This window comes from Nannobrachium achirus, assembly GCF_963921795.1.
Source record: "Nannobrachium achirus genome assembly, chromosome: 21".
Lineage (NCBI taxonomy): Eukaryota > Metazoa > Chordata > Actinopteri > Myctophiformes > Myctophidae > Nannobrachium > Nannobrachium achirus.
Window position 1 is genome coordinate 44,149,916 of NC_137828.1, and position 13,369 is coordinate 44,163,284.

General features: G+C 41.1%; 1 protein-coding gene across 1 annotated transcript in view; it reads right to left on the reverse strand.

The window, feature by feature from the left end:
- Positions 1-7,639: 7,639 nt before the first annotated feature.
- The window catches only part of LOC308306749 (cyclic nucleotide-gated channel beta-3-like), a gene marked incomplete at both ends in the record, with an annotated part of 35,853 nt that continues 30,123 nt past the window's right edge, over positions 7,640-13,369 (reverse strand). The window contains 2 exons of the mRNA XM_080751794.1: positions 7,640-7,740; positions 7,860-7,926. Of these exons, the coding sequence (XP_080607920.1) occupies positions 7,640-7,740; positions 7,860-7,926 (168 nt within the window). The remainder of the gene's footprint in view (positions 7,741-7,859; positions 7,927-13,369) is intronic.

The window sequence follows — 13,369 nt, forward strand, 5'->3', positions numbered from 1 at the left end:
TGCCATATTGAAGTACCGGTAAGTAAGTTGATGTGGGCTCCCATACAAATTAATTTCCAAAACCTTTTGAAAGTATTTGACCACATTTCCAGGCAGTAGCAATCATACAGTACAATGAGGCATTTACTCCAGTATACTTTTCCCAATGACAGGCAAAGTTATTTGTGTTGTCAAACCGCTTGAACCGCATCAATACTTAATAAACTTGACCTTTCACTCTGTACTTAGTGTGCTCTTTCTCCCCTCTACACCAAACCTCTTTGCTGAAAATAGCCGATCTACAAGCTCACAATGCCTCGCAGCGCAAGGCGTTGTGAGCTTGTAGATCTGCTATTTTTGGGTAAAGTTCTCAGAACTTAAGGCAGCGCACAAGATGGGGCCCCAAGTGCCCTCAGGGTGCACACTGACCACTCTCGAGTTAGAAGCCAAGTTGCACATGCACCTACATGCAACAAAACGGATTATCGTTTTTAAACATGGGATTAATTTGAAAGATTAATGAAAAAAAGTTTACATTAGTTAATGAGTATGCCCTGTGACCATTCGTATAAACTGATATCAGAGTGCTCCATGACGTCCCCAGTTTGCACTCTCAAGATGTTTGTTCGATATTTCCCCTAATGTTATAGGCCTACATGTTTGGGACACATTTTAATATAGCCAAAGACAATGTGTAACCAAACATTTTCCAAAACATTCAATTCATTTCAAACCTTAACATTTTGTGTTAATTTACTTTCATAACTAGCCTAGTAGTCTAGCTATTAAAGTAAATTATAGATCCACAGATAAATAGATTGATAGTTTCTTTGGAACCATGCAGAAGACATCTGTAGAAATCCCGGCTATTGCACCTTTTTCAAGTAAAAAAAGGAAAAAGTCAAACAATATTTTTGACTATTGAGAGTGTGAAATGAAACCAAATGGACCAGTAAGGGTCCTTTTGGTTTAATTTTACATTCTCAAGAGTTAATGATCTATAAGGGTCTCTTTGGTTACCAACTCTCCATCATTTACGTAGGGACCACATGGAACAGCCTCAATGACTACTAGTTGAGAACCACTGCTGTACCCTACTCACCAAAAGGTCACTGAAAGTGTACATTTGTATGCAAATAATAGGTGTCGCAAGTGGGAATGTGACCTGAGGGCAGCATTCAATGTCATTGGTCCTCGCGCCTGGCCAATCAGTAACAGTTGGAGGCGGGGCTGGAGGCGGGTTCAATGCAATTTTGAATTGTTCAGCGGCAGCCATCTTTGTATCTCAGTCAGTCAGTCAGTCAGTTAGTCTGCTCCTGCTGCCTTCAGTGAAAGCCTGCTACTGCTTCAGTGCAAGCCTACTACTACACGAAACTATTAAAATCTTCACTACTAGCTACACTGCCTAAGCATATTGCTTCATCTGCAAGGTAAGGCTTTTAAATATGAATTTGTTGATGTTTGCTAGAACTACATTTAGAAACTTTCATTAAGCTAAGGTTTGCTAGCTGACTAACTTAGCAAGGTATTGATTTCATTTAGCTAATGTTAGCCACTGTAGCTTAGCCTTGTTACCATAGATAGTCTGCTATGTTGAAACTAGCTGTTCAAACTCTGCCTTGAAATGCAATGTTATTAAATAATTTTCAAATGTAGCAACCTAGCAGGTTGCTAATGTTAACATTTTCAAAAATAGCTAGCAAGCTACTGTTGTTAGCTAATGCAGCTTGGCCTTGTTACATAGCTACTCTGTTGAAATTAGCTGTTCAAACTGCCTTGAATTGCAATGTTATTTAAATCATTTTGTTCTGTTGAGGCGCCTCAGTGCGGCTGCAGAGTTCATGTGCAACCTCTTCCAGAGAGAGATAGAGACCCTAGGAACTAGTGTCTCTATCTCATTGCCCTCAGAGCAGCATTTTAACATTGGTCTATGCATATCATTTAAGCTGCCCTCAGAGCAGCATTGACAAAGAGCCATCAGAGCAGCATTTTAACATTGCCCTTTGCATATTATGTAAGCTGCCCTCAGAGCAGCATTGACCAACTGCCTTCAGAGCAGCATTTTAACATTGGTCTATGCATGTCATTTAGGCTGCCCTCAGAGCAGCATTGACAAAGTGCCCCCAGAGCAGCATTTTAACATTGGTCTATGCATATCATTTAGGCTGCCCTCAGAGCAGCATTGACAAAGTGCCCCCAGAGCAGCATTGCTCTTTGAATATCATTTAAGGTGCCCTCAGAGCAGCATTTTAACATTGGTCTATGCATATCGTTTAGGCTGCCCTCAGAGCAGCATTGACAAAGTGCCCCCAGAGCAGCATTTTAACATTGCGCTTTGCATATTATGTATGCTGCCCTCAGAGCAGCATTGACCAACTGCCCTCAGAGCAGCATTTCAGCAATGCTATTTGCATCTAATTTAAGCTGCCCTCAGAGCAGCATTGACTAACTGCCCTCAGAGCAGCATTTTAACATTGCTATTTGCATATCATTTAGGCTGCCCTCAGAGCAGCATTGACAAAGTGCCCCCATAGCAGCATTGCTCTTTGAATATCATTTAAGCTGCCCTCAGAGCAGCATTTTAACATTGGTCTATGCATATCGTTTAGGCTGCCCTCAGAGCAGCATTGACAAAGTGCCCCCAGAGCAGCATTTTAACATTTGTCTTTGCATATTATGTATGCTGCCCTCAGAGCAGCATTGAGCAACTGCCCTCAGAGCAGCATTTCAGCAATGCTATTTGCATCTCATTTAAGCTGCCCTCAGAGCAGCATTGACTAACTGCCCTCAGAGCAGCATTTTAACATTGCTATTTGCATATCATTTAGGCTGCCCTCAGAGCAGCATTGACAAAGTGCCCCCAGAGCAGCATTGCTCTTTGAAAATCATTTAAGCTGCCTCAGAGCAGCATTTTAACATTGCTCTTTGCATATTATGTAAGCTGCCCTCAGAGCAGCATTGATCAACTGCCCTCAGAGCAGCATTTCAGCATTGCTATTTGCATATCATTTAAGCTGCCCTCAGACCAGCATTGACTAACTGCCCTCAGAGCAACATTTTAACATTGGTCTATGCATGTCATTTAGGCTGCCCTCAGAGCAGCATTGACAAACTGCCCCCAGAGCAGCATTTTAACATTGCTCTTTGTATATTATGTAAGCTGCCCTCAGAGCAGCATTGACCAACTGCCTTCAGAGCAGCATTTTAACATTGGTCTATGCATGTCATTTAGGCTGCCCTCAGAGCAGCATTGACAAAGTGCCCCCAGGGCAGCATTTTAACATTGCTCTTTGAATATCATTTAAGCTGCCCTCAGTGCAGCATTGACAAAGTGCCCCCAGAGCAGCATTGCTCTTTGCATATCATTTAAGCTGCCCTCAGGGCAATATCTTAACATTGGTCTATGCATATTGTTTAAGCTGCCCTCAGAGCAGCATTGACAAAGTGCCCTCAGAGCAGCATTTTAACATTTGTCTTTGCATTTCATTTAAGCTGCCCTCAGAGCAGCATTGACAAAGTGCCCTCGGAGCAGCAATTTAACATAGGTCTATGCATATCATTTAAGCTGCCCTCAAAGCAGCATTTTAACCTTGCTCCTTGGATATCATTTAAGCTGCCCTCGGAGCAGCATTGACAAAGTTCTCTCAGAGCAGCAATTTAACATAGGTCTGTAACTTTGACAGTGTACAAATGGAACCAAATGAACCTGTTAGGGTCCATTTGGTTCCATTTGTACATTGGAACCAAATGGTTCCTGAGGTCAGGTTGCAGCGGTTAACAGCAGCAGGCTGTTGCCGTTCTGGTGTGAACAGTTCTTTGCACTTTTGTTTTTGTAAAAATGTTTCGTGTGAACTTAATTCCACTCTCATACATTCATATAGGTTGACGGAGGAGGGGGTTCAAGCATCAGTCTGCTGAGGACCTTAAACACCAACAGCAGACTGCAGGGAGAGCAAGTCCCATTGTACTGTTTACGGTGCCTGACGAGGTTTAGGGTCCAGCTCCCATATCCTGAGGTCCTCCTACAACTGCATCCTGACGGGTGGAATCATCGTGTGGTACTGGTACAGGAGCTAGTACTGCTCTTCAGTGCGGTCAGCTTAGCGAGCAGTTGGAGGTTAGCTTCCTTCCCTCCAGTCACTATGTGGCCATTTTTCTGTGGCTTATGTTTGGCCAGATTAATTAAACCTTGTTGTTTCTCCAGCCTTACACGACACCTGTTGATTGAAGGTTGAAAATACTTCATAATTCCATTGTAATGTAAATAAATGGTGTTTGCCCTGTACATGTATGAATAGTAAAAGAGAATGTTACCATGAAGCAGCAAAGAATGTTTAACATGGGAGAAAAAGACAATGTTACCAGATGCAATAAGACCAGTATCTCTCTCTGTGTCTTTCTGTCTATTTGTACACTGTCAAAGTTACAGACGTGTAAGGGTCGATTTAGACCCCCATAAAGGAACATAGAGAGTCCCTGAAATACACTTTGAGAACCACTGATATAGACAAATTTCAGCAGCTTAGTTTTTTTAACCTTGAACCTTGGAAGAGGAAAGAAGACAGCTTGACAATGACAATGTTGTGATATGAGACTATTGTCCGTACTGTAACAAAATGGAATGTTTGAGAACAACTGCTCCAGTGAAGTAAGTGAGGTTTGAGTGTTAATAGATGTTTTAAAACTATAATTGATTTAAAATTGTAATTCTGGTATGACAGTTGATTCTGATGTATTTCTGTGAACACTGTAAATGACCACAATGTTTACAATAAAGAAATTGATTTCTATCATTTGCATGCTTTATTGGGTAATTGGGTATAACTTTAATATAACTGACTCCTCCTCACACGCATGAGAAACATTGCTACACAAAGCACAAAAAGAGTAATGTACTGTAAACCTTCATTATACCGATAATTATTGATAATGGCTTCATATTTATACTATTTTGCTAGAATACTGATGTTTTATCTATAACATACTGGTCATGCTACTGATTTATCTCTTTGTTATTATCTTCCACGATAATAGGTATTACAACAATGAGTATATGAGATACTTCAATGGTTTCCTGTGTTAATAAGCCAAGTGCTTTTCTACGATCTCCTTTTAGTTGACCTTGTACCAGTGAACTGTACCTTCATTAAACTGTACCTTTTCCTATGCAAACCTCTAATAATCAGTCCAATAGGACCCCCATAACTCTGAGGAAGATATTAAGTTATGGTCTGTCTGTCATTCTGTCTGTCTGTAACACTTCATGTTCCATATACTGTATGGGCAATAATAACGTCAATGACAGCCCCACAATATTGGACACTGTCACGGTCCTCAATGCTGTCCTAGTTTAAAACTTTATAAGGACATTAAAGCATTGATCAACCCAATTATGGAAGAGGGATTAGAACTGGGTAGGGTTTAAGGGGTTGGCCAGTTTTGTTCAATATACAATATTGATGTTTGCTTTATTGACATGAGAAAACATACATTTACATACATTGCCAAAACTGTTGACAATGGGGAACATACTGTATATACAGTTGGAGGGGGTACAGCAGTGTGTAAACAGATCTATGTCGCATTGTGTCCTTTAAAGGTAGCAGCTCTATTTCATATTGTGCAGCAGGTCTAGATGATAATCCATGGTTTGTAGTCCTTAGGGTGGTTGTGTTCCAGTCTCTAGCCTTCTTTTATCGTCATTGCCAACATGACGGTCGTCTTCAAACTGGTTTAGCCTCCATCATTCTATATACTCATACTGTCAGTCAGACAGCTAACATTCTGACTTTCTAAAGTGTTTAGAAACAACAAATAACCACATTATCTCTATATAATATGGGCCTGTACAGAAGCATAGGGATGAAGCGGGTCATCCATAGAAAATCTAAATATTTGGCACGGAGAAGGACAGGTCTTTGCCATGGACACATTTATCCAGGTACGGACATATTGATGACCTCTGGATGAACTCTTTTGGGTTGTTTCACTCCCAGGCCAGCGCATAATCGAGCTTGGTACCCATAAGAACATGACTCACTCATCTGGTCTCAGATAACATACTGTATATCAGTCTTTGGTAGAACGTATTATGACCTTAGGAGACTACAGTCATTGTTGGCTACACTTGCTTTGCATCCCAAATAAAGCTTCACAAATATACTTACAATGCATTTAATCTATTTATAATGCTGTATAATTTGAGTAACTAAAATCCAAAACATACTCATGATACTTTATAAGGTAAAGTATCATAATACCTTACTAGTATAAGGGCGAGGGCGCGTGCAAATGGTCGTGTGCACGCACCCGCCTGGGTGACTGCAGACTGCTGGGCACTGGAGCTTTGGCATAGGATCAACTTTGACCGTCTGACATCATAGAGAGATAGAGATTGACACAATATGGGCATTCCCAGATATGGGCTCACGTGGTCTATTTGCAAGTGTCTTGCAGTGTGGCCATATATGAAGCATGAAGTGTGACATACAGAAAGACAGACGGAACATAATATCTTCCTCTGAGTTATGGGGGTCCTATAGTGGACTCATTGTTGTAATACCTATTATAGTGGAAGATAATAACAAAGAGATAAATGAGTATCATGACCAGTATGCTATAGTGAAAACATATTCTAGCAAAATAGTATGAATATAAAGCCATTATCAATAATTCTCGGTATAATGAAGGTTTACAGTACATTACTTTTTGTGCTTTGTGTAGCAATGTTTCCCGTGTTTGTGAGGAGTCCGTTATATTATAATTATAGTGTTATAAGCAGATTATAGAGATTACCCAATAAAGCATGCAGAATCATTATTTAATGTTTTCAACACTAACTTTAATACAAATGATAGAAATCATTTTTTATTGTAAACATCATTTACAGTGTCATACCAGAATTCCAATTTTAAATCAATTATAGTTTTAAAACAATTATTAACACTGAAAACCTCACTTACTTCACTGGAGCAGTGGTTCTTAAACATTCCATTTTGTTACAGTACAGATAATGGTCTCATATCACAACATCATTGTCAAGCTGTCTTCTTTCCTCTTCCAAGGTTAAAGGTTAAAAAGCTGCTTAAACAGTCTATATCAGTGGTAGTGTATTAAAGTAAAGTGTATTTCAGGGACTCTCATAGGTTCCTTTATGGGGGTCTAAATTGACCTACAAGTCTGTAACTTTGACTGTGTACAAATAGACAGAAAGACAGACAGACAGAGAGAGAGAGAGACTCATCTTATTGCATCTGGTAACATTCTGTCTTTCTCTCCCATGTTAAACTTTCATTGCTGCTTCATGGTAACATTCTCTTTTACTATTCATACATGCACAGGGCAAACACTATTTATTTACATTACAATGGAATTATGAAGTATTTTCAACCTTTAATCAACAGGTTTCCTGTAAGGCTGGAGAGACATTCATTCTTTCATACTTTATTACTAACAAGGTTTAATTAATCTGGCCAAACATAAGCCACAGACAAAAGGCCACATAGCCACCTAGTCCAGGGCATGTAGTGTTCAATGTTTGTCCATTTGGCTGATGGCAGCCAAGAAGAATGTACTTTTGGAGCGGATGGAAAGGCTAAGGTACCGCTTGCCTGAACAGAAGTCCCCCACAATCCGTTCAGCCTTGGCCATGCATCACCTCTCATTCCATGGAGGAAAGGAAGCTAATCTCCAACTGCCCGCTGAGCTGACCGCACTGAAGAGCAGTACAGCTCCCGTACCAGTACCACACGATGATTCCACCTGTCAGGAAGGATGCAGTTGTAGGAGGACCTCAGGATATGGGAGCTGGACCCTAAACCTCGTCAGGCACCGTAAACAGTACAATGGGACTTGGCCCAAGAATGGTCTTGTATGCTAACCCTGCAGTATGCTGTTGGTGTTTAAGGTCCTCAGAAGACTGATGCTTGAACCCCCTCCTCCGTCAACCTATACGAATGTATGAGAGTGGAATTAAGTTCACACGAAACATTTTTACAAAAACAAAAGCAAATAACTGTTCACACCAGAACGGCAACAGCCTGCTGCTGTTAACCGCTGCAACCTGACCTCAGGAACCATTTGGAACCATTTGGTTCCAATGTAATAATGGAACCAAATGGACCCTAACAGGTCCATTTGTTTCCATTTGTACACTGTCAAAGTTACAGACCTATGTTAAATTGCTGCTCTGAGGGAACTTTGTCAATGCTGCTCTGAGGGCAGCTTAAATGATATGCAAGGAGCAATGTTAAAATGCTGCTTTGAGGGCAGCTTAAATGATATGCATAGACCAATGTTAAGATGCTGCTCTGAGGGCAGCTTAAATTATATGCAAAGAGCAATGTTAAAATGCTGCTCTGAGGGCAGTTAGTCAATGCTGCTCTGAGGGCAGCTTAAATGATATGCAAATAGGCTAGCAATGCTGAAATGCTGCTCTGAGGGCAGTTGGTCAATGCTGCTCTGAGGGCAGCTTACATAATATGCAAAGAGCAATGTTAACATGCTGCTCTGAGGGCACTTTGTCAATGCTGCTCTGAGGGCAGCTTAAACGATATGCATAGACCAATGTTAAGATGCTGCTCTGGGGGCAGCCTAAATGATATGCATAGACCAATGTTAAAATGCTGCTCTGAGGGCAGCTTAAATGAGATGCATAGACCAATCTAAAAATGCTGCTCTGAGGGCAGTTAGTCAATGCTGGTCTGAGGGCAGCTTAAATGATATGCAAATAGCATTGCTGAAATGCTGCTCTGAGGGCAGTTGGTCAATGCTGCTCCGAGGGCAGCATACATAATATGCAAAGAGCAATGTTAAAATGCTGCTCTGGGGGCACTTTGTCAATGCTGCTCTGAGGGCAGCCGAAATGATTTGCATAGACCAATGTTAAAATGCTGCTCTGAGGGCACTTTGTCAATGCTGCTCTGAGGGCAGCTTACATAATATGCAAAGAGCAATGTTAAAATGCTGCTCTGAGGGCACTTTTTCAATGCTGCTCTGAGGGCAGCTTACATAATATGCAAAGAGCAATGTTAAAATGCTGCTCTGAGGGCACTTTGTCAATGTTGCTCTGAGGGCAGCTTAAACGATATGCACAGACCAATGTTAAGATGCTGCTCTGAGGGCAGCTTATGTGATATACAAAAAGCAAGAGCAATGCTGCTCTGGGGTCACTTTGTCAATGCTGCTCTGAGGGCAGCCTAAATTATATGCATAGACCAATGTTAAAATGCTGCTCTGAGGGCACTTTGTCAATGCTGCTCTGAGGGCAGCTTAAACGATATGCAAAGAGCAATGCTGCTCTGGGGTCACTTTTTCAATGCTGCTCTGAGGGCAGCCTAAATGACATGCATAGACCAATGTTAAAATGCTGCTCTGAGGGCAGTTGGTCAATGCTGCTCTGAGGGCAGCTTACATAATATGCAAAGAGCAATGTTAAAATGCTGCTCTTGGGTCACTTTGTCAATGCTGCTCTGAGGGCAGCTTAAACGATATGCATAGACCAATGTTAAGATGCTGCTCTGAGGGCAGCTTAAATGATATGCAAAGAGCAATGCTGCTCTGGGGGCAGCCTAAATGACATGCATAGACCAATGTTAAAATGTTGCTCTGAGTGCAGTTAGTCAATGCTGGTCTGAGGGCAGCTTAAATGATATGCATAGACCAATGTTAAAATGCTGCCCTGAGGGCAATGAGATAGAGACACTAGTTTCTAGTGTCTCTATCTCTCTCTGGAAGAGGTTGCACATGAACTCTGCAGCCGTACTGAGGCGCCTCAACACAACAAAATGATTTAAATAACATTGCAATTCAAGGCAGTTTGAACAGCTAATTTCAACAGAGTAGCTATGTAACAAGGCCAAGCTGCATTCGCTAACAACAGTAGCTTGGTAGCTATGTTTGAAAATGTTAACATTAGCAACCTGTTAGGTTGCTACATTTGAAAATGATTTAATTACATTACAATTCAAGGCAGAGTTGGAACAGCTAGTTTCAACATAGCAGACTATCTATGGTAACAAGGCTAAGCTACCGTGGCTAACATTAGCTAAATGAAATCAACACCTTGCTAAGTTAGTCAGCTAGCAAACCTTAGCTTAATGAAAGTTTCTAAATGTAGTTCTAGCAAACATCAACAAATTCATATTTAAAAGTCTTACCTTGCAGATGAAGCAATATGCTTAGGCAGTGTAGCGAGTAGTGAAGATTTTAATAGTTTAGTGTAGTAGTAGGCTTGCACTGAAGCAGTAGCAGGCTTTCACTGAAGGCAGCAGGAGCAGACTAACTGACTGACTGAATGTTATACAGAGATGGCTGCCACTGAACAATTCAAAATTGCATTGAACCCGCCCCCGCCCCGCCTCCAACTGTTACTGATTGGCCAGGCGCGAGGACCAATGAAATTGAATGCTGCCCTCAGGTCACATTCCAATCCTTATAAGTCACATCTGCCAGACGCGTTTATTCATTCCTTTGGGGAAATCAACAGACGATAAACATCAGACATTGAGTTCTAAATGGTGAGTGTACATTTTATTCAACTAAATTATTTACAGGCCAGTTGGCTTAAAGGACAACTTTGTTTTTTTACAACAAGGGTTCATATTTTAGATCGTAATTAAAGAATATAAAAGATGAGAGTTAAAATGTTTTCATTTACTTTTTAGATATTTTGATTATTTTGATTTCAGTGGCTGGGGGCATGCGGTACAAGTGCCTAAATATGTCTTTTTACACAGAATAAGCCCATTCCCAAGATGCACCACAATCTTTCATGGGCAGATGTGACTTCTGGGGTTACTGTAAATAGCAATAAAGAAATTGCAGGCTTATTGTGTCTAAAAATACATATTTAGTCACTTGTACACATGCCCCCATGCGTACGCATGCCCCCACGTCCCTTTTTCTTTTCTCTAATTACAATCTAAAATAATTATGAACCCTTGTTGTAAAAAAAACAAAGTTGTCCTTTAAAGGGATTTAGGGCTTCAAGATATTTTTTCAATCAATCAATTAGTCAGAAACATTCTCATATCATTCATGCCACTGTGCTCAACCTTCAGGATTCTACATACCATCTGGTTGTCGGCTCCTTCGCCAGTATCACTTTGTCAACATGGAACTGACCTGGACCGAAGCTCAGCGCTACTGCAGAGAGAAGTACACCGACCTGGCCACCATAGAGAGCATGGAAGATGTCAACAGTCTGAAAGCATTGAATAGCAGTGAATATTCATGGTTTGGACTGTACGACGACCCCAAGTCCTGGAACGGAACCATAGGCAATGACATGGACTCTTGGAGATGGTCAACGGTTGGTGCACCGATCAGGACACAGTATCATAACTGGGGTTCCAGACACCCAAAAATCGGGAGCGAGCTCTGTGTGGCAGTCCGTCCTGGTGGTTTATGGGATGACGTAGGCTGTCAAAGTTCTTTATTTTATGTCTGTTATGATGGTAAGACTTTACTCCCAACTTTTAAAGAACCTCCTCATACTCCTCATATTCCTAGACTGCAACTTCATCGATAATGTCTTTGACCGTTTCAATTGATTATAATTGACTAAAATGATTAGTCAGATTAACCACTTGAGCCCTATTTTATATACTGTACCAAAGAAATAGCTGAATCTGATACAAGCTCAAGATGTGAGAATTAATTAATTAATTAATTAGTTCAATTAATGACTTAGCAGTCATCACAAGTGCAGAAGAAAACAATCGGGTCATGTCTGCAGCGTATGCAGCAAAATATGATCCGTCATGGATCGGCCTTCACAGAGTACCGTGGAAGTGGTCTGACCAGAGCAACGTCTCCTTCACCTACTGGGCTGGCAGATATCCCAGAGGTGGACGCCGTAACTGTGCCATTTTGAGGCCTCCACATTTGACTTGGGGTGATGAAGAATGTCATGAAAAGTGCACATTCTTCTGCTATGGAGGTGAGTGCCTTCTCCACAAGTAAGTTATACTTATCTTTTCACCTTATTCCTGGCTTTCTCCAGTGTGCCGACATGCCTCTTACAGGGGCGCCATTGAGTTTTTCTCTGTGTGTTGCTTCATTTCTATATAAATAAATGATAAAAAAAAATAAAAAAATCCCCTACTATCCCCTACCAAGCCACAAACTGCGCTTCCAACGTCGCAGAGCCGAATAACACCCAACAAGACTAATGCGCGGTCCTCTGATTTGCACGGTAGTAGTGAGTTGGCACCGTGATGGCGAGGACAAATCATAAGATACTAGAAGAAGTAGTGTCTCCATCTGGCAGATTCATTTTTCATTTCGCCCTAGAAATGTATTTTAGGCGTGTGGTGGGGGGCCCAGAGTGAGTCCACTAAGTAGAGTAAGATTTCAACTCGCCACAGATACCTTTGTTTTGGTGAATAGCGAAACAGTTTTTGTTATTTTTGGACCAGACAAGAGGGATCACAGGCTTTGTCTCCTTCCCAGCGGATGCAAAGTGACATAGTGTTAAGGAGAACTCCTTCTAACGCTATGGACCAGAGCTAGCCACGGAATAAGGTTGAATGAATAGAAAAAAAAACTATGGTTTTACATATTTTATAATGCATTTTATTTGGTTTGTGTGTGGTGGGAGGCAGCTCTTCAGCAAGTGAAGGTGATGAGGATGAAGATTCAGACCGATGCTGACATGACAGATCCAGCCAACAATGCCCAAATCCTACAACAGGTAATTATAGCTCTTATAAAGTGTATGTATAACTTGTTCAATTAAGAGAGAACAAATTAAATTAAGGAGAAATCTCTCTAAATATCTTCCCCTTCAGTTGCATGACGCACTGGCCAACCAGGGAGCAACGGACTTCACACTGCGTTGGAAGACTCCACCGAAAAAAATTAAAGAATCCGGGAGCCAAAAGAAAAACAAATGCAAAACTAAGGAATAGTTTATAGTCACATTCTTAATAATGGATTAAACTACCAGGTGTAGGTGACAGACAGACAGCCAGACTGACAGACAGAAGCAGCCTATAAATCAATATTGTTAACACAGCAACTGTCACGTATTGTTTCCCCTGCAGGGCATCCAGACTATAGTACTTGTCTGACTTTATTCCATCCATCCATCCATCCATCTTCCATCCCCCCCTAGATAAACTTTTTTTTGCTGCGCTACTCAAATATGTCAAATCGACCGGCTTCATCAGGAATCGATTCCTTCAATTTTGCTATATTAAGAGATAAATTATATAGTTTAATTTATATACATATTATTTGTGAATACATTTTCACTCATGGGTGCCGGAGAGCGGCATCAAGCCTAAACCACTGAAAAAGCTGTTTGGCGACCGTTTGGCGTCTGTGGCGGCGACCTGTCAGATTTTGAAAGACATTGGTGGTGTTAATAATAAATAATATATTACTA